This window comes from Gymnodraco acuticeps, unplaced genomic scaffold, assembly GCF_902827175.1.
Source record: "Gymnodraco acuticeps unplaced genomic scaffold, fGymAcu1.1, whole genome shotgun sequence".
Lineage (NCBI taxonomy): Eukaryota > Metazoa > Chordata > Actinopteri > Perciformes > Bathydraconidae > Gymnodraco > Gymnodraco acuticeps.
The window spans coordinates 914,851-938,172 of NW_022992059.1; the positions used below are offsets into that span (position 1 = coordinate 914,851).

A 23,322-nucleotide genomic window follows, 5' to 3' on the forward strand; every position below is an offset into this window, starting at 1 on the left:
CTAGTGGATTGAAAAAGCAATTGTTGCCAAAAACTTTCATTTGGATTTGCAATATGAATAGTTTATATAATAAAATAAAACAATATCGCCACGCCAAGTATCGCGATAATATGCTGTATCGATTATTCAATTAAAAGGTGTCATATGCATATAAGCTACAGAGTAGAAATGGCAATGAAATTCTTCTGACCTGAGCTCCTCCAACAACACAACATACTGTGTGTGTGTGTGTGTGTGTATATATATAAAAATAATAAAATACAAATAAAAAGTGCAAGAAGTCTATATGCATGTAAATGGAATATGATATGTACAAGAACAGAATGTGAAATTAAATAATGTACATTTAAAGTTCATTTCCCCCACCCCTAATATTAACCCCGTTCGCCATCGTTCCCAGGCTGCACGGGGCTGGAGGTGCTGCTGGGAATCGAACCGGCCTTCCAGGAGTTCAAGAACAGTCTGTTCAGCCGTGCCTCGCTGACGCTTGAGCGCAGTGTCCAGAGCAAAGAGGTCAACGAGAAGCTGGACGCCACCATCGCCCTGTTCCTCGCCCGGCTCTGCCCCTACTTCCTGCTGAAGCCGGCGCACAAGTGCATCGAGTGGCTCCTCCACCGGTAGATAAAAACTATTATTCATATTTATCTTCCATAACATCAGCGTCCACAGTAAGGAGACGTAAGGAATTTCACTAGCTGTGTCTCACTGTGTCTTCTCCTATTAGCATTAGCACTTTTTCCTGTAAATATGTCTACTTCTTCCTGACATTATAAAGACTTTACTTGTTTTTTTCCGACCTTTTTAACACAATTTTACACATGTTTACTGCTTTATCAGTGTTAGAATAATATCATTTGTCACCGGCTTGAGTTTCAATATACATGTATTTATTATCCTTGCAAGATTGGAAGTAGTTATCACATACAGAGCATTTGGTACAACTAGTTCCTGAACAGTGTCCTTCACATGCTGATATACAAGAGAGGGAGTTAAACAGTCACAAGATGGAGGAATAGAAAGCAGTATTCAATGTTTACTTCAGATTAGCTCCACGTCAGAAATGAGCATGCTTGTCATATGTCTATCTCCATAGAGGCTGAATCATCATGTTAATCACATAGCTATCATATGCCTCAAACAGTGTGTCCTGACGCTCTTCCAGGTAATCATACATCCTGTCATGTACTCAGCTACAGTTGGCTTTGTTATCATGTGCTACTCTGATATTGGAAGAGTACATTCAGTATTTTCCCAACAATCGGTCTACAGTATTCACTGGTACATGTCCAATATGTATGTAATGTAAAGCGCTCTATTAAAAAATGAAGATAATTATTAAATATTATTATTTAACGATGTTTTATATCAGTTAATTACCCCTCCCCCAGGTTCCACATCCAGCGCTATAACGCTGACAGTCTGTTGGGCTGTGCTCTGCCGTATCACAACACCAAGGTGTTCGTCAGAGTGCTGCAGCTGCTCCACTTGCGGGAGAAAACAAACTGGAGCTGGCTGCACCCCGTGCAGGTAAACACACACCACCTCCAGAGCGTGGTGCAGTCAAAGAGTCAAGATGTATTGAAGACAGGGTTTTGGGGTCCGAGGGGACACATAATGATGTCACTGTTGCGGAAGTAAACAAAGGAGTAGCCCTGATGTGGTGTGTGTATATGTACATATATATATTAATGTGTGTATATATTTATTTATATATATATATATTTATTTATTTTTATATTTTTATATATTTATTTGTTTGTTGTGGACAGAAAGCCGGCGTCCCTCTCTCCAGAGAAGCTCTGGTTTCTCACTGCTGCTCCGACCTCAGCTTCATGGACTTCATCTGCAGCCTCGTCACCAAATCCATACAGGTAAACAAATCCATAAATAACAACAACAATAAAGTAGAAGGCTTCAGGCGCTCTGCTTCAGGGTAAAAGTACATAATACAGTATCAAAGTAGAAGTACTTAAGACTCTTCGTCACTTGATTTTATATACCGTGAAGAACTTTTGTTTGTATAATTGAGATGTCGGTGATATTTTGAGAAAATATTCGGAATCTCTGATTTAAAGTCGTTCATTTCTCAAAATAACATTTAGAGTTAACCAGTAACACCTTTAAATCCTCACTTAAATCTTGAAGAATACTCAGGTATAAATAAATAAATAAACATATTTTATGAATGCTAAATCTTATTCTCCACTTCTTCTTCCTCCCCCTCTTCCTCTTCTTTTTCCTCCGCTTCCTCCTCCTTCTCCTCTTCTTTCTCCTCAGGCGTACTCCGGTGCAACAGAAAGTAGTTCCAAACTCCGGGTGGTGTTCACGTTCTACGCCTCCGTCATCGTTTCCTCTCTAGATTCTGCAAAGAGGATCTCTGACGCTAACATCTCCAAGCTGCTGCCCTTTATCCACCAGGTGAGAGGTGGAGGAGTTGCCTACCTGTCTTCAGGGGACACACTCACTTTTTTCCCATAATTGTACTTTTTTTCAAAATGTTTGACTTTGTTCTCATATTTCTGAGAATTTGACATTTCTTTCATAATTTTAACTTTTCTCAATATTTGATTCTTTTCTCAGATGTTGACTTTTTTCTGATTTGAATTTTTTTCTCAGATTTAGATATTTTTTCTCACAATAATTTTTTCTCTCTCAGAATTTGACTATTTTTTTTATATTTGTATCCCCAGGGTCTGTCCTCTCCCCTCCCTGATTTCACGGCGGCCTCCTACATGTTGGTGTGTCAGCTGGCAGTAAAGCAGGTCCTGAAGCAGCGCCTGGTCGAGGCTCTGTCCTTGTCCGTCTGCAGGTCTCTGATCCAGGATCAGCGGCTCCTGAAGGAGGGTCTGGGCTGCCTCACTGTGCTGATGCAGAGCCAGGGGGAGGGCCCTGGCAACAAGTAGGTCTTAAGATACCCTGAGACACCTGTTCAGGTACCCTGTGTTTGTGTGTCCTTACAGTTGTGTGTTTGTGTTCAGAGCGCTGAGAGTCTTGGTCTCGGTGCCGTTGCTGGTCTCCTCTCTGCAGGAGATGTCTGTCTCTCACGACGTCAGCCCCCTGCTGAAACACCTGCTGCCTCACCTGCTGCACCAGCTGTTCACCTGTAAACCAGGTCAGAGAGGTGTGTGTGTGTGTGTGTGTGTGTGTGTGTGTGTGTGTGTGTGTGTGTGTGTGTGTGTGTGTGTGTGTGTGTGTGTGTGTGTGTGTGTGTGTGTGTGTGTGTGTGTGTGTGTGTGTGTGTGTGTGTGTGTGTGTGTGTGTGTGTGTGTGTGTGTGTGTGTGTGTGTGTGTGTGTGTGTGTGTGTGTGTGTGTGTGTGTGTGTGTGTGTGTGTGTGTGTGTGTGTGTGTGTGTGTGTGTTATTTTTACTTAATTGACAGTGCGGTATAATGAGACAATAACAGGATGCGGACACACACACACACATATATATTTCAGAATCAGACACGTATAGGGATGGGTATCGTCTGAAATGTATCGATTCTTTTTATCAATTCCCTGTTTCGATTCCAAAATTGTAAAAGAAAGAGGTCAAATGTTGAAATAAAAACAATATCTTTATTCTTTTAAGCTTTAACTGACATTTTTACAAATAAAAAAAATACATGCAATATGAATGTATTACACAATAGCTGTGCTTTATTTTAACTGAGGTAGCAGCAGGAAACCTACTGATTAAAAGTAAGCATATAACACCAAACTAACTGAGACCCGTCTGTCTGCCGCATCTACACACACACACACACACACACACTGTACCACACGCACCTACACACTGTAGCCTACCACACACGCGCCTACAGCTCCTAAAGCATATAATATATATCAGGACACAGCCGTTGTAAAAAAAAATCGTAATTAGATTCTTTCCCAAAATCGTGCAGTCCTACCTTCAACATGGCGCGCTGAAATCCATTTCCGGGTCACTACCGGAGGGTCGAGGAGGGGAAATTAGAGAAATGAGAAACCTTCCGTGTGTGTGTCTCAGTGTGTTAACTTGTGTCTGTTTGTTTACCTGCGTTTTTACACTGAACAAAAATATAAATGCAACACTTTTGTTTTTGCTCCCATTTTTCATGAGATGAACTCAAAGATCTAAAACATTTTCTATATACACAAAATAACCATTTCTCTCAAATATTGTTCACAAATCTGAAAAAATCTGTGATAGTGAGCACTTCTCCTTTGCCGAGATAATCCATCCCACCTCACAGGTGTGGTATATCAAGATGCTGATTAGACAGCATGATTATTGCACAGGTGTGCCTTAGGCTGGCCACAATAAAAGGCCACTCTGAAATGTTCAGTTTTATCACACAGCACAATGCCACAGATGTCGCAAGTTTTGAGAGAGCGTGCAATTGGCATGCTGACAGCAGGAATGTCCACCAGAGCTTTTGCCCCTGAATTGAATGTTCATTTCTCGACCATAAGCCGTCTCCAAAGAATTTGGCAGTACATCCAACCGGCCTCACAAACGCAGACCACGTGTAACCACAACAGCCCAGGACCTCCACATCCAGCATGTTCACCTCCAAGATCGTCTGAGACCAGCCACTCGGACAGCTGCTGCAACAATCAGTTTGCATAACCAAAGAATTTCTGCACAAACTGTCAGAAACCGTCTCAGGGAAGCTCATCTGCATGCTCGTCGTCCTCATCAGGGTCTCGACCTGACTCCGGTTTGTCGTCGTAACCGATTTGAGTGGGCAAATGCTCACATTCGATGGCGTCTGGCACGTTGGAGAGGTGTTCTCTTCACGGATGAATCCCGGTTTTCACTGTTCAGGGCAGATGGCAGACAGCGTGTGTGGCGTTGTGTGGGTGAGCGGTCTTCTGATGTCAATGTTGTGAATCGAGTGGCCCATGGTGGTGGTGGGGTTATGGTATGGGCAGGCGTATGTTATGGACGACGAACACAGGTGCATTTTATTGATGGCATTGTGAATGCACAGAGATACCGTGACGAGATCCTGAGGCCCATTGTTGTGCCATTCATCCACGACCATCACCTCATGTTGCAGCATGATAATGCACGGCCCCATGTTGCAAGGATCTGTACACAATTCCTGGAGGCTGAAAACATCCCAGTTCTTGCATGGCCAGCATACTCACCGGACATGTCACCCATTGAGCATGTTTGGGATGCTCTGGATCGGCGTATACGACAGCGTGTTCCAGTTCCTGCCAATATCCAGCAACTTCGCACAGCCATTGAAGAGGAGTGGACCAACATTCCACAGGCCACAATCAACAACCTGATCAACTCTATGCGAAGGAGATGTGTTGCACTGCGTGAGGCAAATGGTGGTCACACCAGACACTGACTGGTTTTCGGACCCCCCCCAGACCCCCCCAATAAAGCAAAACTGCACGTTTCAGAGTGGCCTTTTATTGTGGCCAGCCTAAGGCACACCTGTGCAATAATCATGCTGTCTAATCAGCATCTTGATATGCCACACCTGTGAGGTGGGATGGATTATCTCGGCAAAGGAGAAGTGCTCACTATCACAGATTTTTTCAGATTTGTGAACAATATTTGAGAGAAATGGTTATTTTGTGTATATAGAAAATGTTTTAGATCTTTGAGTTCATCTCATGAAAAATGGGAGCAAAAACAAAAGTGTTGCATTTATATTTTTGTTCAGTCTGTTTGTTCAGTCTTTTGTTTGTCTCTCAGGTGAGTCTCTCTGTCTCCCTGTCTCTCGGTGTGTTTATCTGTGTGCGTTTATCTGTGTGTGTCTCTCAGTGCATTTACCTGTGTTGACCTGTGTCTCTCTGTGTGTTTACATGTGTGTTTACCTGTGTCTCTCAGGTGAGTCTCAGGCAGAGCTCTCTGTGTTGGAGAATATTCTACAGAACCTCCCTCTGATCAACGGCCTGGACCAAACCGTGGCTCGGTAAACTCCATATAAAACCACCTGAATAAACTCTGAGATAAACCACACATCACATCCCAGTAAGACCAGTACCAACACAAGTGATGTGTTTCCGTCTCCTGCAGGCTGCTGCTGGAAGAGTACCTGAGTCAGAGAGACGTCTCTGCAGAGACTCTGTCCTCCATGGACCTGACGCTGCAGCCTCTGATCCGCCTGTTAGAGTCCCGGTCAGTCTGCACCTTTATTATTTTACTGGTGGAGCTTTGAACAGGTAGAAGGTTTGTCCAGTGTTTCCTCATCAGTGGAGGCACAAACAGAAGTCGTCCTGCTGTGGATTTACCTAATTAGTGCGAATGCTGCGAATGCTGTTCCACAGCATTCACTATTGTTCTTCAAATCTTTATTCTTCAGTTCTTACGTACGTTTTTTTGGCGTCCAATAACTTCCGCATACTTTCAGCTACAGAAACCATTCAAATATCAAAATATTCAGCCTTTTCAGCACATGATAGGACACTTGAAATGATTTGTATACTTTTTAAACCATTTGTTTTAACATGTAACTCAATGGGAGGAACCTTAAAATCCTCGTTTAGCTTCACCGTGTTTAAAATGCTACTCAACATACTTTCAGCTAGAGACTTCATTGCAACTTTTAAACGGTCACAAGACGTTCAGCTATTAAACTTGTATTCAGATTTTTGATATATTTTACAGTTTCTGATTTATCACAGTTTAAGTTTTGGTACATTTTTAGGCCGTTTTCGATTTTATAATGGTTGTCTATGGGAAGGACTCTTCAGGACTAGAGTGCTTGACGTCATCACTTAGAGCAGGGGCAGCGATATGCGCATGCACGATAATCACATCGCAGGACGTGCGATTTTTTTTAATGATTTGTACTACTTCTAGTACTATTAACACCACTACTACTCATACAGCTACTACAACTGCTACTTCTACTTGTACTTACAGTTAACTACTACGTACATTTGATATCTAACTCCTTCAGCCTACTTTCAGCTAGACAAACCATTCAACTATTCATCTATTTATGTTTTTATGTTTCATGTGGAACTACTTGAGCAGGTCTCCCTTGAAAATAAAAATGTATCTGTCTAAATAAAGGTTTGAAATGAAATGAAACCATTAAATAATTCAGCTATTTCAGGACATTGAGGCTAAACATTTAGTTATTTATACCTTTTAAACTTTTCTTTTAAATATTAAGCTTCATCGCTATTTTTCCTACTCTGGCAGTTTTACAATTCACTTTCAAGATTTCCAACAGTGCCGTTTGAGCTTCAACAATTTTAATTCAAGTAATTTCACTTTTCTGCATCTTTCCACTAAGTTCAGCAAGATACTTACTAGGCTTTGTAGCTAAAAGCAGCGACAGTCACCATTCAGCAATTGACATTTTCAGCAACAAATTTGCGCAGTTTACAGCATTCACACGCCTTTTCAGCAGGACATTTATTTTCTAGTTGGGAGTAGCACCAGACCTTTAAACCTTAAAATATTTCCACTTTTTTATTGTAATATTCCAACTTTAATAATGCTATTTTTCTTCAATATATTTCTAGTTTTTTTCTTAATTGTTCAGAATGGTGAAATATAAAAAAAAAAAAAAATCCTTTTTATCTTGTTATATTTCAACTCTTCTAACATATTCACAATAGTTTTCCTTTAAAGGAATGGTATGCTCATGACACTCATTTTTAAATAATTATCATCCGATAAAACAGACCAGTCTCTGCCAGTCTTTTTTTTTTTTTTTTTTTTTTAAATCCGATGACATTATCAGTGATTTTAAACTGATTAATTACCGAAATAACATCAACACTGTGGGCGGCGCCATTTTACCGGACGTGACGTAAACCATGCGTTTGGTTTCGAGGACACGTTGATGTTCATGTTATTTACTGTAGTTACTCTCTTCAAATATGCCTCATTGTATCGCGAAACATTGCCACAATTCTGATAGGAACAATCCACGGAATGCTCGGTTCCATCTGTTGCCAAAAGGGAAGCGTAGGAAGTACGTTCGGAGGCAGTGGCTAGTGAAATGTGGCCGGCCCGAACCGAAAGATCCACAGGCGCATGTATGCAGCGAACATTTCAAGTTTCCGGACGACTACTCTGAGAGTATGATAAAACATAACATGGGATTTATTGAACAACCATTACTTAATGGAGATGCAGTACCATCGGTCTTTCTGGTGTCATCACCGACCAGGACACCAGTTCGGCCAGTTGAGAAATCGCCCTCTGCAAGTGTGAAGCGACGGAGGACCAGAAGTAGTGCTCGTAGTAAGAATAAGGTATGTTATAGCGCATTTCCATTGCAGCGGGTAGCCCCGTTTAAACGTCCTTTATCGTCCAGGCCAGGCCAGTTTTTGGTGGCCTTTCCATATAGCGTAGTACCGGCTAGTGGGTATTTTCCCCCAGTTTTTCCGGCCCCATAAAATCGTGGTTCTAGGTACACCATTCATGTACAGGTCTTCCTACTCGCCTCCCGAAATCAATTGCACGAGTAAAGGGATCGTCTCCAGCAAGATCACCGTGCTGTTCATCCTCATCGTCACTGTCCCTGGATTCCTGACGGTTCTGACTACTTGGCTCGAACCTGTATGGCTGAATTCCCCCATCCAATCTCTTCATATTGCTCAAAATTTCTTCCTCGGCTGACGAGTCCGAACTCAAATACTCCGCCATGTTTTCGTGTGTTTACAAAGTGAACGCATGGATGACGTCACGACCATCACGTGACTACTGAAAATGGCCAAAATGGCAGCGTCCTGACGGAATATACAGGTTTTGATAAAAAAGAGCTATAAAATCATTATTTACCGGGGAATATCGCTGATTTCTTCAGGGTATGGTTTAAACATAATGTTTCACTAAATACTGAAGTTTTGATTAATTATCTAATGAGTGGAGCAATTCCTTTAACATATATAATTTAAAACTCTGCAAAATATTCCTCCGTTTACACTGTCAAATATTCAGACTTTCATTTCAAAACATGCCTTTATTTTGTAATTTTCTCTAAATATTTGTCTATAACTCCCACCATATCCCCCCCCCCCCCCCCCCCCCCCAGGTTCTGTGTGGCTCTGGACGGCATCCTGGCAGGTCATGTGACCAGCGTCGACGGCAGTGATCAGAAACGTCTCTTCCACCGCTTCCTGTCTCTGTCCATGAGCGGCGGGAAGTACCAGGTAACCCTGAAGTATTAATACTTCACTGTGTATTATTTAGTAGTTTCACTTAAGATATAATAATAAATAATATCTAAAGTAGTCCTGCAGAAAGAGGGATAATGAACAGTCGTCATTCCTCACTGTGTAGTAATTATTAATGTCACCTCTCTTATAATAATAATAATAATAAATAATATCTAAAGTAGTCCTGCTGAAAGAGGTATAATCAACAGTAGTCGTTCCTCACTGTGTAGTAGGGGTGGGGGAAATAATTGATACAGCATAGTATTGCGATACTTTGAGTGGCGATATTGTATTGATACACGGATGCCAAGTATCGATATTTTATTATATAAATTGTAGCATATCCCTCCGAAAGATGGTCGTACACTTGACTGATGATTTCAAATGTATTGAAAACTCAAAAAAACAAAGTAAGAGCTACACAAAGAGACAAAACAACAAATACATTTAAGCTACATCCATATAAGCATTACTTTAGAATACGATTAAACAAGTGAACTTCAAATAGTTAGCAAAATTATAATACAGTATATAAACGAATTAAGACAAAAACCACATGTTTATATTACAGTTGACACTAATCTTGTGCCTCTTCGGGGGTGCTAACACTTAAATGTAAACTTTATCTTTTGATATCGCTGTATTTAAATGTTGATATCTCCGTTGATATCTGTACTTTATCTCTGTTCTTTTTCTCCTTCCAAGTTTTTGCTTTGGGAACAGTAACTTCCTGCTAATAGTGCAAAGTCGCCTTCAAAATAAAAGCATGTCTATATAAAACAGGAAGTTACGTTAAGACTAGGGATGGTAATTTGAAAGCAAATGTATATTCGAATATTCGACCCCCAAAAAAACAGTTAACTGAAATGCCCATATCCTATAAAAAAAAAATAGGGAACATCTTTTTCAAAAAATAAAGAAACATTTTTTAATTTTGAAAAATAAATAAATACATGTTCAAATACGTAGAGAAACCAAGTCGAATTTGTCAAATGTATTGAACTGGTGATCACAGTTTGAACAGTTGACAGCTATAGGCCTACAGCTTTCATGTTTAAAACATAACTTGTTTTTTAAATTAAAGAGGGATCATACACGAACAACATAACAGGTTAGGGTAACGCAACCCTATTACAACAGAGATCAACAACCTATAACAGGCCCTATTCACAGAATGCAGCTATTCAATACTCATTCTTGTTTAAGAATAAGAGCATGTCTACATGCTCAGGGGAGAGGCGGGTGCGGAGGCTATTCACAATCAGGCCAGCTGTAGAGAAGACAGCTGGAATTTGGGCATAAGATGAGGTTTGAGTCTGCGTGATCTGCGTGTAGGGAGGGGCAGCAGCCATATCATTAGCTAGAGCTAGCTAGATCTGATGGATTTGGACATAAACGCGAGTGAAGTATAACCGGACGCGAGAGAGAGAGAGATCCGCACCTGCAGCTCTGCCCGCTGTGAGGGACCGGTGAGCGGAGCAAAACACACACTTTAGACCTAACACATTTAGCTATGGCACTGTCATATACATTGAATTATTCCATTTGATAATATGTAATCAACTTAGGCACCCCTCCAAAAAAATATATTCATAACTCATATTCGAATACCTGAATCATTTCGAATATTCGATGAATCGTTCCCATCCCTAGTTAAGACATGTATACAATTGCAATAAAAGTAACAAAAACAATGCCATCTCCTTTTCAGGTTCTAAGAACACACAATGGGTTATTTACATAAACTATTCAAGTTGCAAATCAATTTTGTAACCAGGAAGGGAAGAGGGACATGATAGGACCCATGTGATTTGCAATATCGCAATATATTAGGGATGTAACAATACCAAAAACTCACGGTACGATAATATCGCGATAACAAGTCCACGGTACGGTATTTATCGCGATATTGAATAATAAAGGGAAAATAAAAACTCTCGCTTGGTACTGGGACAGCAGTGGTCGCGTTAACCGAATATTTTATTTAACAATGACGGAAAAATCTGAAAGCAGTCTGTCATTTTGACAGATTAGAACAAACTCGGAACAGCGCCAACGTTTCCCCGCAGCGAGGCTCTGGTGTTATGCCGTGTTATGCATGCCCTCCAAAAGGAAATGATATAGTTTCCAAACCGTACTTTGCCGTACAGATCAATACATGTCTGGGAGGTTTTGCTTTACGCTGTGCGTGCTCCCGCGAGGTGCATACACACACGGCATAACACCGCCCCCCCCGTTGACAGTTCACGAGCGTGCTCTCTTGTGAACTGTTCAGACCCGACGGGTAATAAGGGATTATGACGAAATTTTACGATCCTGTCTGTCAAAATGACTGACAGCGAAAAAGCTGCCATGGGTGACAGCAGTGGGTCAAACTGTGCATTGTCTCTCCACCACTTAAAAAACAATACAATTTTTGCCAAGAAGGTGAGGCTTATTGACAGGGCGAGATATAAATATACTGTTGGTACTTGTGTAAATGTAGCCCTGTAAATACGATGTCCTTTTGTGTTCTGTTGTTTTATGTTCATGTTGTAACCTACTTGCTGCCATGTTGGATAGGTCTCTCTCTTGAAAAAGAGTTCGATGATCTCAATGAGAATCAAGGAGAATTTATCGTTATAATAATAATAACTAATACCCGATTCCTTTCTGCAGATCTTGGGCGACTCGGACACGTCTCTGCTGCTCAGCCTCAAACACCCTCAGCCGGTGGTCCGAGTCTCCGCTCTGACTCACCTTAAGGACGCTATCACCTACCAGGTAACCATGTTTCACTTCCTGTTAGCACACAGCTCAGACAGTTAGCATCACTGCAGACAACAAAACACAGTCTCTGGATCTATATTTACCTCTGTTTCATTGAAGATATCACATCTTCAGATCGACCCAATTTAAATGTGAAATTCTTATTTTAATTTTTTCTCCTAATAATTCTGACAAAATATATTCAAAATGTTCTAATTCTATCTCAAAGTAATCTGACATGTTTTCCTTAAAATATTTGTATCTTACCTATTGCAAGTCTTTGAGATCTTCTGTCTGTCTGTCTATAATACTTCTTTTTTTTGAAGGTATAAATATGTGTGTATATATTTAAACTTTTTTCTCGTAATACTTTTTTTGTAATATTTACTTTTTTTTTGCAGATATTTAGCTTTTTCTGTTAAAAATAATAACCCTTTCTCTCCCGATGTGTTTGTGTTTAGCAGCAGAATCTGAATGCAGCGTTCCTCAGAGACGTTGTGATAGAGAGTCTGCATGACGACGAGCCGACGGTCGCCGCAGCCGCCGTCAAAGTCCTCGAGGTGAGGGGGGTTTATAATACATTTATATATTGATTTAATATATATAGCGCCAGAGATCTGACGTTTTTTCTGTCCAGGTGCTGCTGGATGTGTTGGACCCTGAGGACGTGGTGACCAATTTACTGTCCCTGCTGCTCAGAAGACAACTGTCCCATGCTGAGGCCTGGTCAGTGAACTACACACACACACACACACACATATTTATCAATATTTGACGTTTTTCCAATTTTTTTATTTTTTCTCATATTTTGAATTTGTTCTCATATTTTGACTTTTTTCCCGGTTTTGGACTTTTTTCTCGTATATTGACTTTTTTCTCAGACTTTGAATTTTCTCTTAGAATGTATCTTTAACTCATAGAAAAAATAGTGTTCGAGTTAGGAGACAAGAGTTGAATAAATATTTTCCCTCTGTCCTATGAATGGTGTGTTCTCTGCTGCAGGCTGCCGGTGCTGACGGAGGCGCTGCGTTTGCTGTCCGACCCGCGGCTGGGAAATGGGGATGCTGAGCGGCTGCAGAGGGCGGCCTGGAGGCTCCTCCCCCTCCTCGTGCTCTCCTCCCTTGATGACCTTCCCCTCTTATCCTGCCTCATCCGGTGTCCCCTCCTCAGGACTCATCCCCTCACCCTCACCTGGGAACAAGGTAACGCTGAGGGCATTATATATATTTAATTTGTTCAGTTATCTCATTTCAGGATTATATAACAATAAGAGATCTGTTTTTGTTTCCGGTCAGAGCTGGAGGCGCTGATGAAGACGAAATCTGAACCAGACTTCCTGGTTACTGTTAATGAGCGCCTTGTCTCCACGATGACCAAAAACATCTCCGACATGGAGAAGTTCTGCAGACGAGATGCTGTGAGTCCATAACCTAGCAGAAACCTGCATAAACCCGAAGTCTCAGCGTCTGTTTTAACTTTAAATGTCACATTTTGAGACATTTTTCATTATTTGTAATATATGTATTACAACTATTCTACAGACATTTTTAGCAAATATTATTTTTAATAATATTATTTTTTTTAAATAATGTAATGTTACTTTTTACTGTCTTTTTCAATTTCAAATATTTTAGTTCATTATTCTAAAATATGTGAAAAACAGGTCGATGGCGGAAAATAAAAGTGAAAAATTATTTAGATTATCTGAAATGTATATATAAGTGAAAAATACCCTTTTAAATAGATAAGAAATATCCCCAAACATTTTTTCAAACTGTAACGGAACAATCTGAAAAATATCCAAAAATTAGGTTAAATATTTTCTAAATGGAAAAATTACAGTAGTAGTAGTATGCGTTTATTTGTCCCCGAGGGGAAAATGGGTTGCAGCACATCACAAAGGCATTTAAAAAGATAAATGTATGTTGTTCAGTATGTTTGAAACATAACATTTTAAATATAGAAAAAGAAGAAAAATGTGGAAATTCAATGTGAAAAAATTACTGAGATCATGTGAAAAATAACCAAAACACTTTTATGATATTAAAAAAAATATATCAAAAAGTTATTGGTTAATACAGAAAAATAAAGTCTGTAAATGCGTTTATTAAAATTTTAAATGTCTTTATGTTGTCTTTCAGCTGGAGAAGCTGTCTGCGCTGGTGGAGCAGCAGAAGGGCCCCTCCCTCGGGGTGCGGACCTCATTCGTGGTTCTGACCCGGGTCCTGCTGCAGGTCCTGGGGGAGCTGAGCGAGATGCAGCACATCATCACTGCCCAGAGTGTTTTCCAGCTGCTGGAGCGCCCCCTGCTGGAGGCCTGCAGGGGTGACAACCCACCCTCCTCCACAGAGACTCAGGTCAGAGTCTGTACACTGACTTTATCCATAATTATTCAAATGATTGTATGAAGTATGGAAATACTCTTTTATTGACAGAGTATTACGAGTCAACATGTATAACATTTACATATATTTTTTATGATTTTCATATATATTTCTGATCATTTTTAGAACTGCTTTCTACTATTTAATTTGTATTTAATAAAAAGCACTTTTCACACAGTTTCCTAATATATTTAAAACTTTTAGTAGTAGTTTATTTTTCTAACAAAGGGTTCTTATAAGTAAAACATTATGCAATTTTCTTTTTTAATGGCCAAAAAGGTTTTTGTCAATATATTGTTATAAAAAAAACCTAGAAAAAACAGCTAAATTAATAAAGAATATCTATAGGGTCTAAGGCAGGGGTGTCAAACTCAATTTCATCGCGGGCCACATTAGCATTATGGTTGCACTCAAAGGGCCGGTTGTAACTTTAAGACGATATAAATATATAAAATAATGTATTACATTATTGCCTCTGCATTGGATTATTATCGGATAGGGTAATAACTTCATAATTAACTACGTCTGAATGCAGAAGTCTAGGGCAAATAATTGCAAGTCTCTTCAGTGTGCATGTCACAAAATGAGATGCATTGTGGGACATGTTGTTTATTGGCAATGTGCTTCTGTAAAGCTGCATGTAATCGTATAATAAACATATTCTATTCTTTTTCACATAAAATGAAGTCGGGCCTTGAGTTAAGGTTAATCGGATAAAAAAAAAACGTGTGTGTGCACTGTGATGGATTGTTGGAGCTATGTGCAACTCGAGGCATATGCTCGAACGGGAGCTGCCTGGACTAACCGTGCTGAGTGTGCTGACTTTTCGTACAATGTCCCACTGTCTGGCTACCTGCATAAAGTCCAGTGCTCGGCGCAGTTGTCGGCAAAATGTTGCTCCTCTGTTTTCATTGAAACAGCACCTTATATCCGTTAGCGCAGCTAGCAAGCACCAGATGCTAACAACAACAATACACGTAAGGTGTGCCCGTTCTCTCTCTCGCTCGCGCCACACATTTTTTATAGCCCAAATTATTAGGGATGCATATTGGTTTTTTGAAACCGATACCGATAACTTCCTGCTTCTCAAGACCGATACCGATAATAAAAAAATCTTTACGCCACTAATTATTTTAATGCGATTAACGCATGTGTATTTTTTTTCCTCGGCCGCCCCGTAGTTTCAGAGCGCATCGAGTTTAAAATACCATCTACAAGCTGATGCTGATGCTGACAGCCCCTCTCCTGTCGCCTGCTTGTGGCAGACCACACTTCCACGCTCACCGGCAGGCACCGACTGGCCATCTGGAGGACCGGGAGGGTGTGTGTATGTGTGGCCCGAGCGAGCGAGAGAGAGACCTTACGTGCATTGTTGTTGTTAGCATCTGGTGCTAGCTAGCTGCGCTAACGGATATACGGAGCTGTAAACAGAGAAATGAAAACAGAAAATGAAAATGCGTCACCTCTAGGGATGGGTATCGTTTGAAATTTATCGATTTCGATTCCGGTTCTGCTTATCGATTCCGGTTCTTATCGATTCCCCGTTTCGATTCCAAAATTGTAAAATAAAGAGGTCAAACGTTTAGATAACAAAAATATATTTATTCTTAAAAGCTTTAACTGAAATTGTTACTCAAAAATATACATGCAATACAAATGTATTGCACAATAGCTGTGCTTTATTTTAACTGAGCTATGCCTGTGGCAAGCTATTAACAGGCATTACACTTTGCCTTTTCTTTTTCTTTTTTAGTGTAGTGGAGCCTCACTTCAGAGTGTTTACCGCGACCTATCTTTGGTGTTATGAAGTGACTGAGCTGGTGAAATGTCTACGGGAGGGCGGGGGAGCATCGCTGCGGGGCAACTGTGGACCTCTGTCGCCTGTCAGCGCAATTTATATGATGCCGTTTAAAAATATGAAGGGCGGTGCCGGCCGTCAGCGTACCGAGCCGGCCGTCAACGGCCCGCTGACGACCGGCCGTTCTGTGATTCTCCAGGTCCGCCCTGTATTCCACCGGGTCACCGCAGCACCGCGGTGCAGACGGACCCGCTGGAATACAGGGTCTACCGCGTTTAGGAACCGTTAAGCAGAACCGAAATTGTGTATTTTGTATGGGTACCCGGTACCCGGCATTTTCTTATCGGTTCTCATCTGGAACCGAGTTTCGGTTCCCAACCCTAGTCACCTCACAGAAACTGTCTGGAAAGCGGGCCCTAAGCGCATGCCTGCACCATCTCACTGTATGTCACCAATGTAATGTTTGTAGATCCCTTTATTACATTTATCCTCGCCATCCATAGTCTCTAAATAACTTATTTCACGTATATATGATATTTAGGCTCGCCGTACAACGGCAATGAAAAAAGCACCAGGGGAGGCAGCCATAACCTCTGCCGCACTGAAGGGGGCGCACGTGAGCCCACAGGTCCTCGTTGCTACTGTTATTCTACGCAGAGACGGTAGACCGTAGATGCAAACAACAAACTAGACTTTTGAAACGAGAGGAAGATAAGGAGGACTTTTACAAAAAAGTAATAGAGATTGTTGTCCAGAAGGATAGCATGGACTTCATCTTCAAGTCAAGGTAAGACCACATTGGTAATGAAAATGGGATCTTACTAAGAAAGAACAATCCAATATTTAGATTTTGGGTATCCTTTTGTTGAACGGTCTGTTTAAAATGAATCGAAACATCAGACCAAAAAAGCTTTTGAAAATAACAGAATATTTCGATTAAGGTCAGAATATAATATTTGTAAATCTGACTCTGAAAAAGTCAGTGCCTCACCAGCCATGAACCTCACCGCACGTCACTGGAATATTCGTTCGTTGGAGTACTATTCGGGTTTCAATTTCGTTATTCGTTTTTCCCCCGTTTCTTTTCAAAATTGAATTTATTGAAATCTCTAATATCAACGTAAGAGCTTGTGCCTCTTCGGGGGGTGCTAACACTTAACCATAAACGGTATCGTTTACTTTCTCCGTCTTTATATGTAGATATTAGTTTTCTCCGTTAATCTCCGTCACGTTGTTTCCAAAGCAACAACAACTTCCTGTCAACAAAAGAGCTACCTCTCCTTCAAAATAAAAGCATGTCCATAAATAGGAAGTCAAGCCAAATTACACTTAAGACGTATACAACTGCAACAAAAGTAACAAACACAATGCGATATCCTTTTCAATTTCAAAGAACACAAATTGGGTTACATTAACAAATAACCAGAGGTGGGAGTAAGTCCTACATGTGCAAGTCATGAGCAAGTCTCAAGTCTTGACCTACAAGTATCAAGCAAGTCCCAAGTCACTGTGATGAGAGTCAAGCAAGTCAAGTCATTGCTCAGGTCAAGCAAGTCAAGTCATACGAAATTCTGATGAATAAGCCCAGTTTCCGCATTTAAATCAGTTAAAAGACAGTGGTTAGGAAAGTTGATTCACACTATGATCTTCATTACATACACAGTTAATCATTTGAAATCGAATTTAGACCGATGACTATCATATTAGATTCATATTAACCCTAGAACTGCAGACGATATAGCTAGGACTTAATCCCGATGGGCTGGTACCGAAGTGGGCCGGTCGGATAAGTCACTAGCACATCCCCCACCCCCCCCCGTTGGTACCGAAGTGGGCCTGTCGAGAGTCCCGGGATGATTTTTAGTCCCAGTCCACCACTGGCTACATGACCGTATGATCGCCCATATTGACGCACCTAATTTCTAAACTTCTAACAGATACAACATAAACCAATCCTTCAGCCTCATATGAGCTCTCAGACACGTTCAAAATTAAACTGTCATCCCTGTCTGAGCTTGCTGCTGTGTGCACCATCGTGCGTTTACATGCAGATGCTGGGATCCTGAACGGTGCAGCTGGAGCGCTGTGCCCGCAATGACGTCACACATAATTTGGCGGGATTTGAAGAATCCCAGAGAAGATCCAGAAAATGGTCAACATTGAAGGGCAGATTAATGGTTATCAAAGTACAAATATCCAAAATCAGTTCAGTAACGATTTTCAAGCGGACAATATTTACTCAAATTGATGGGTTTGGATGATGTCACAGGCACTTTAAATTAAATATTCCAACCTGCTCACTAGCGCCACCTATCAAAATCCCATTTCGGAATAAATGTACAAAGTCGCACCGTAACTCCGAATGACCGGAAATTTTGCACACATCCGGGTGGACCTACTCTACAAATAATCCTCTTGGAACCCTAAGCTTTTTTTAAATTGGCATAATTTACATAAACAGTTAAATATTCACTTAAATTTCAATTTTCAGTTTTTCAACACCAAACTTCGTATCGGTGCAGGGTCAGACACATTACCAAAGAAAATGATTATGTTCAAACGATAAATATTGCCGCCATTAACCAAAACGTACTCGCACAAAGGCGGGGCTTAGAAAGAAATGCTCATAACTCATCAATAATGTATCCAAACATCACAGATTTTGGTGGACAGGTTCAGTTTGTCTTGGGGAATAGGCACACCAACATCATTTTGGACTATAGGGGGCGCCAAAAAGACCACCAATTTATAACTCAAGAACTGATGGACGAATTATTATTTATTTTTTTACACCTACTCTGGGGTTGACTACGAACTGAGATTGAAAGTGTCGCGACAAATGCAGAATGTGGGCGTGGCTAATACATTTTTTAAAAATTGCGATAGCATAAAATGAGCTTCAGACGTAAAATTTGGGACACACGTCACAGCCCACGACCTTTTCGAGAATGTAAAAAAAAAACTGCTCACTAGCGCCCCCTATTGTGTGGTAGTCACATATAGTTTCTCAGAACTTCACGAATTTTGGCACATACGTTCCTCCTACAATTGCGGACATATTTGTCATTGGCTTTCATTAGCCCCGCCCCCCAAGAAGTCGGCCATTTTGAAAAATGTGCGTTTTTCATGCATTTTAAGCACATTCTTTCGAACTCCTCCTAGGGGAATGATCGGAACAATTCCAATCCAGCACAAGTTCAGCCCCTATCCAATATGATGCAACATAGAGGGCGGAGTTGTCGGGTTCAGGAGTTCCTCAAAGTGTTCCTTCCAACGCCCTAACACTCCATCAGTTGAGGTCAACAACGTCCCATCCTTAGGTGTCGGACAGTTTTCCAGAACAACTTTGGTGCCGCCTGAAAGTCCTTCTCCATGTCTTCTCCAAACTTGCTTTCGCTCGGCCACGGATGAGGCTGCTGCCCTTCGGGCCTGTCGGTACCTTGCAACTTCCTCGGGTGTCCCCCGGGATAACAAATCCCTGAAGGCCTCCTTCAGTCGGACGGCTTCCCTGACCACCGGTGTCCACCAGGAGGTTCGAGGGTTACCACCCCTTGAGGCACCTAGGACCTTGAGACCACAGCTCCCCGCCGCGGCTTCGGCAATAGAGGCTTTGAACCCCGACCACTCTGGTTCAATGTCCCCAACCTCCACAGGAATGCCCGAAAAGCTCCGCCGGAGGTGTGAGTTGAAGGCCTCCTGAACTTGGGCCTCCTCCAGACGTTCCCAGTTCACCCGAACTACACGTTTGGGCTTACCAGGTCTATCCAGAGGCTTCCCCCGCCACTCGACCCAACTCACCACCAGATGGTGATCAGTTGACAACTCCGCCCCTCTCTTTACCCGAGTGTCCAAAACATACGGCCTCAGGTCCGATGATACGATAACGAAATCGATCATGGACCTTCTGCCTAGGGTGCTCTGGTACCACGTACACTTATGAGCATCCTTATGTTCGAACATGGTGTTTGTTATGGCCAATCCATGACTTGCACAGAAGTCCAGTAACAAACCACCACTCCGGTTCAGATCAGGGGGGCCGTTCCTCCCAATCACGCCCCTCCAAGTGTCTCCATCATTGCCCACATGTGCGTTGAAGTCTCCCAGCAAGATTAAAGAGTCCCCTTCAGGAGCCCCATACAGGACTCTTTCCAGGGTCTCCAAGAAGGCCGTATACTCTGAACTGCTGTTGGGTGAATAAGCACAAACAACAGTCAGAGTTTTCCCCCCCATAACCCGCAGGCGTAGGGAGGCGACCCTCTCGTCCACTGGGGTAAACTCCAACAACGAAGCACCCAACCGGGGACTTGTGAGTATCCCCACACCCGCCCGGCGCCTCACACCTTGAGCAACTCCGGAGAAGAATAGAGTCCAACCCCTATCCAGAAGTAAGGTTCCAGAGCCGACGCTGTGCATAGGGGCGAGCCCAACCAGATCCAACTGGTAACGCTCCACCTCCCGCACAAGCTCCGGCTCCTTCCCCTCCAGAGAGGTGACGTTCCACGTCCCCAAAGCCAGCTTCTGTCGCCCGGGTCTGGTCCGTCGAGACCCTCTGCTTTCACTGGCACCCTTCTGGCAGCGCACCCGACCCCATCGCTGTTTCCCGCGGGACGGAGAAGCGGAGGTGTTGCCCACGTTGCCTTTTCGGGCTGGGCCCGGCCGGGCTCCGTGGCAAGCCCGGCCACCAGACGCTCGCAGACGAGTCCTCCTTCTGGGCCTGGCTCCAGAAGGGGACCCCGGGCTTCCTCCGGGCCGGGTATATTCACTTCTTGTTTTTTCTTTCATGAGGTCTTTTGAACCAATCTTAGTCTGGCCCCTTGCCTGAGACCAATTTGCCATGGGAGACCCTACCAGGAACACAAGGTTCTAGACAACACAGCCCCCAGGTTAATCAGGGCACACAAACCTCTCTACCACGGTAAGGTGCTGGTTCTTCAGAGAGGTCTATGTATTAATATTAGACCTATTAATATGTAACAAATATATTCCATTTCAGAGCAGAAGAAACAGCCTTCAAGGGTCAAATTCTGCACATACATCATTCAGCACAGTGAATCAACTCCTCACAGCTCCTCATATCTGTTCAAAAACTAGACAAAAGTTAAACGAGTACAAACCACAGACCGTCTGTGTCATGGCGAATACAGTCGCTGCTTTAATTATGTCTTTAGGACGTTGTTGTGAGTTTGGATGGAGCAGATACAGGTTAGTTTCTGATCTGATCGAATGGAGATCGCTCCATTCAGAGAACACGCATTTTAAAAGTTTTTCGCCTGCCGTCTTCTCTGCACACTTGTCAAAGCATGGTTTTTACTAACCGTTATCAGTATTTAGTTACTTCGGGCATCATTTTAAAACGTGTATTACAATTAAATCACGGTAAAATTAATGGTTAATTTAGTCGTAGTTGGTTTCCACCACAGTATTTACATGGATATAAGCCCCGCCCCCTCTCCAGCGCGTCCTGTTTGAGTGACAGGAGTAAACAGCTGATAGCCGCGGTGAAACTCCAGCGGTTAGAGCGATGAGAATATCCATCATGGCCGCCGGTGAAAATCCTACCCTGGTCGACCGGTCGACCAATGCTGGCAATGCTGGTAGATCGCGAGTCATTCATAAATAAATAAAAATCCAGCTCCGTTAAAATAGACAAAACAAGTTTTGATCCCTCCTCCCTTGGCCTCCCTGCCACTTAATTCAGGAGTTTACTTGATTGACAGAAAAAGCGACCTATCGCTTTCCAGTCTGTTAACCCAGAATGCAAAGCGATACAAAATCAGTCAAGTGCCGGGAAAACTCAAATTAAGTTAAAGAGACAAACAACAAAATGAGTGCGGGACCGAGCAAAAAGCTAAAGACATACCACTTCCACCCAGAATGGGAGGAAGAATATTTTTTTGTGATGTCACATTCAAAGGTTATTTGTCTTATTTGTAAAGCAAGTGTCGCTCTGCCAAAGAAAGGTAACGTAGAGAGGCATTATCGGAGTGTTCACAAGGCATATGGCAGCGACTTCCCTCCGAGTTGAGAAAGAGAAAGGTCATGTATTATTGCTACACAAACATTATCTCGCAGTTTTAGTGTCGCCAACTCGTTTCTAACATGCAAAAAGACAAAAAAATGCGTCAATGTTCGGTGTATTTTAGATCTTTCCAATCCAGACATCCAGGTTTATCATTACTTTGAGAAAAAAGATTATTAATTTCCCCCTTTTAGAAGTGTAGTTATGGTCATTTGTTCTGGAAATGTCATTTTCGAGCCTGAGAACTGAAAAACAGGCTTGGGGCTCAACAGGTTGAAGTGAAGTACTCCCACGCTGTTTAAGATTTTAGTCGGACCGTGCTTCTCTCCGCCATTTTTCAAATGTTTTTTTTTCCCGAAGTGACGTAGACAGCTCCTCAAACAGAAACAATATATACCCAACTAATCGATAACTGAATTCGTTGCCAACTGTTTTGGCAATTGATTTTTATTGATTCGTTGTTGTACCCCTAAATATAAAATGATCATTTAAGAATACTAGGAAGCAGGTTATTGATTAAAGATCTTTAAATGGATATTATAATAATATTGTTATTTTCCTCTGTATATAAACAGGAAGTGTCGTCCTTCTCCATGGTGTTCTCTCACTTCCTGCTCAGCGCTGATCAGCTGACGTTCAGCAGCGTCCTTGTCACTCTGCTCAGAGACTTTATCTCGAACCTGCGCTGCCCCTACAACGCCTTCAAAGGTACAAAATCATGTTAATAATATATATAATAGATTTTTTCCTCCCTGTGGACTCGTTTTTTCCTTTTTCAATGGAAACAGCACAATAATGGGTAGTCTTTTGTGCAGTGTAAATCCATAATTCATGGAAACAAGAAGCATTTCATTGATTTATTTATATAAAATGTATTTAATCTATGCAGAAATGTTTATCCAAGGAAAATGTTCAATATTTTTCTAAAATAAAGTTATTTCAGGGTGCTATGGAACTATTATAACACTTTAATTGTAATGTGTTCAAGGTTTGAAAAGGGCTATAAATACAGATTTTGCAGATTTTAATTAATTTTGTTATGTTATAGTTCATGTATTTTCCAGGATCTGCTCAGAGCACTGACTTTATTTTTGGCAATTTTGTATTTATAGAATGAAGCCGTTTTAATAAAAAATATAACTAAGCTTATTTTAAAATGTTCCTGATTGAAGCGTGTCACACACGCATTCAAGGACTGTCGGAAAGGTCAAAATCAGACAAAATATTATATTTTTGCAGTTTGTGGCTGTGATAAATGGTGTATTT

General features: G+C 41.7%; 1 protein-coding gene across 1 annotated transcript in view; it reads left to right on the top strand.

Moving 5' to 3' along the window:
- heatr1 (HEAT repeat containing 1) overlaps positions 1–23,322 on the top strand; it is a 65,656-nt gene that overhangs the window by 1,659 nt on the left and 40,675 nt on the right. Inside the window, 16 exon segments of the mRNA XM_034202176.1 lie at positions 401–617; positions 1,389–1,527; positions 1,770–1,871; positions 2,278–2,418; positions 2,691–2,899; positions 2,979–3,112; positions 5,815–5,899; positions 6,004–6,105; positions 8,984–9,101; positions 11,766–11,870; positions 12,317–12,415; positions 12,493–12,581; positions 12,858–13,057; positions 13,151–13,272; positions 13,997–14,212; positions 22,632–22,764. Of these exon segments, the coding sequence (XP_034058067.1) occupies positions 401–617; positions 1,389–1,527; positions 1,770–1,871; positions 2,278–2,418; positions 2,691–2,899; positions 2,979–3,112; positions 5,815–5,899; positions 6,004–6,105; positions 8,984–9,101; positions 11,766–11,870; positions 12,317–12,415; positions 12,493–12,581; positions 12,858–13,057; positions 13,151–13,272; positions 13,997–14,212; positions 22,632–22,764 (2,211 nt within the window).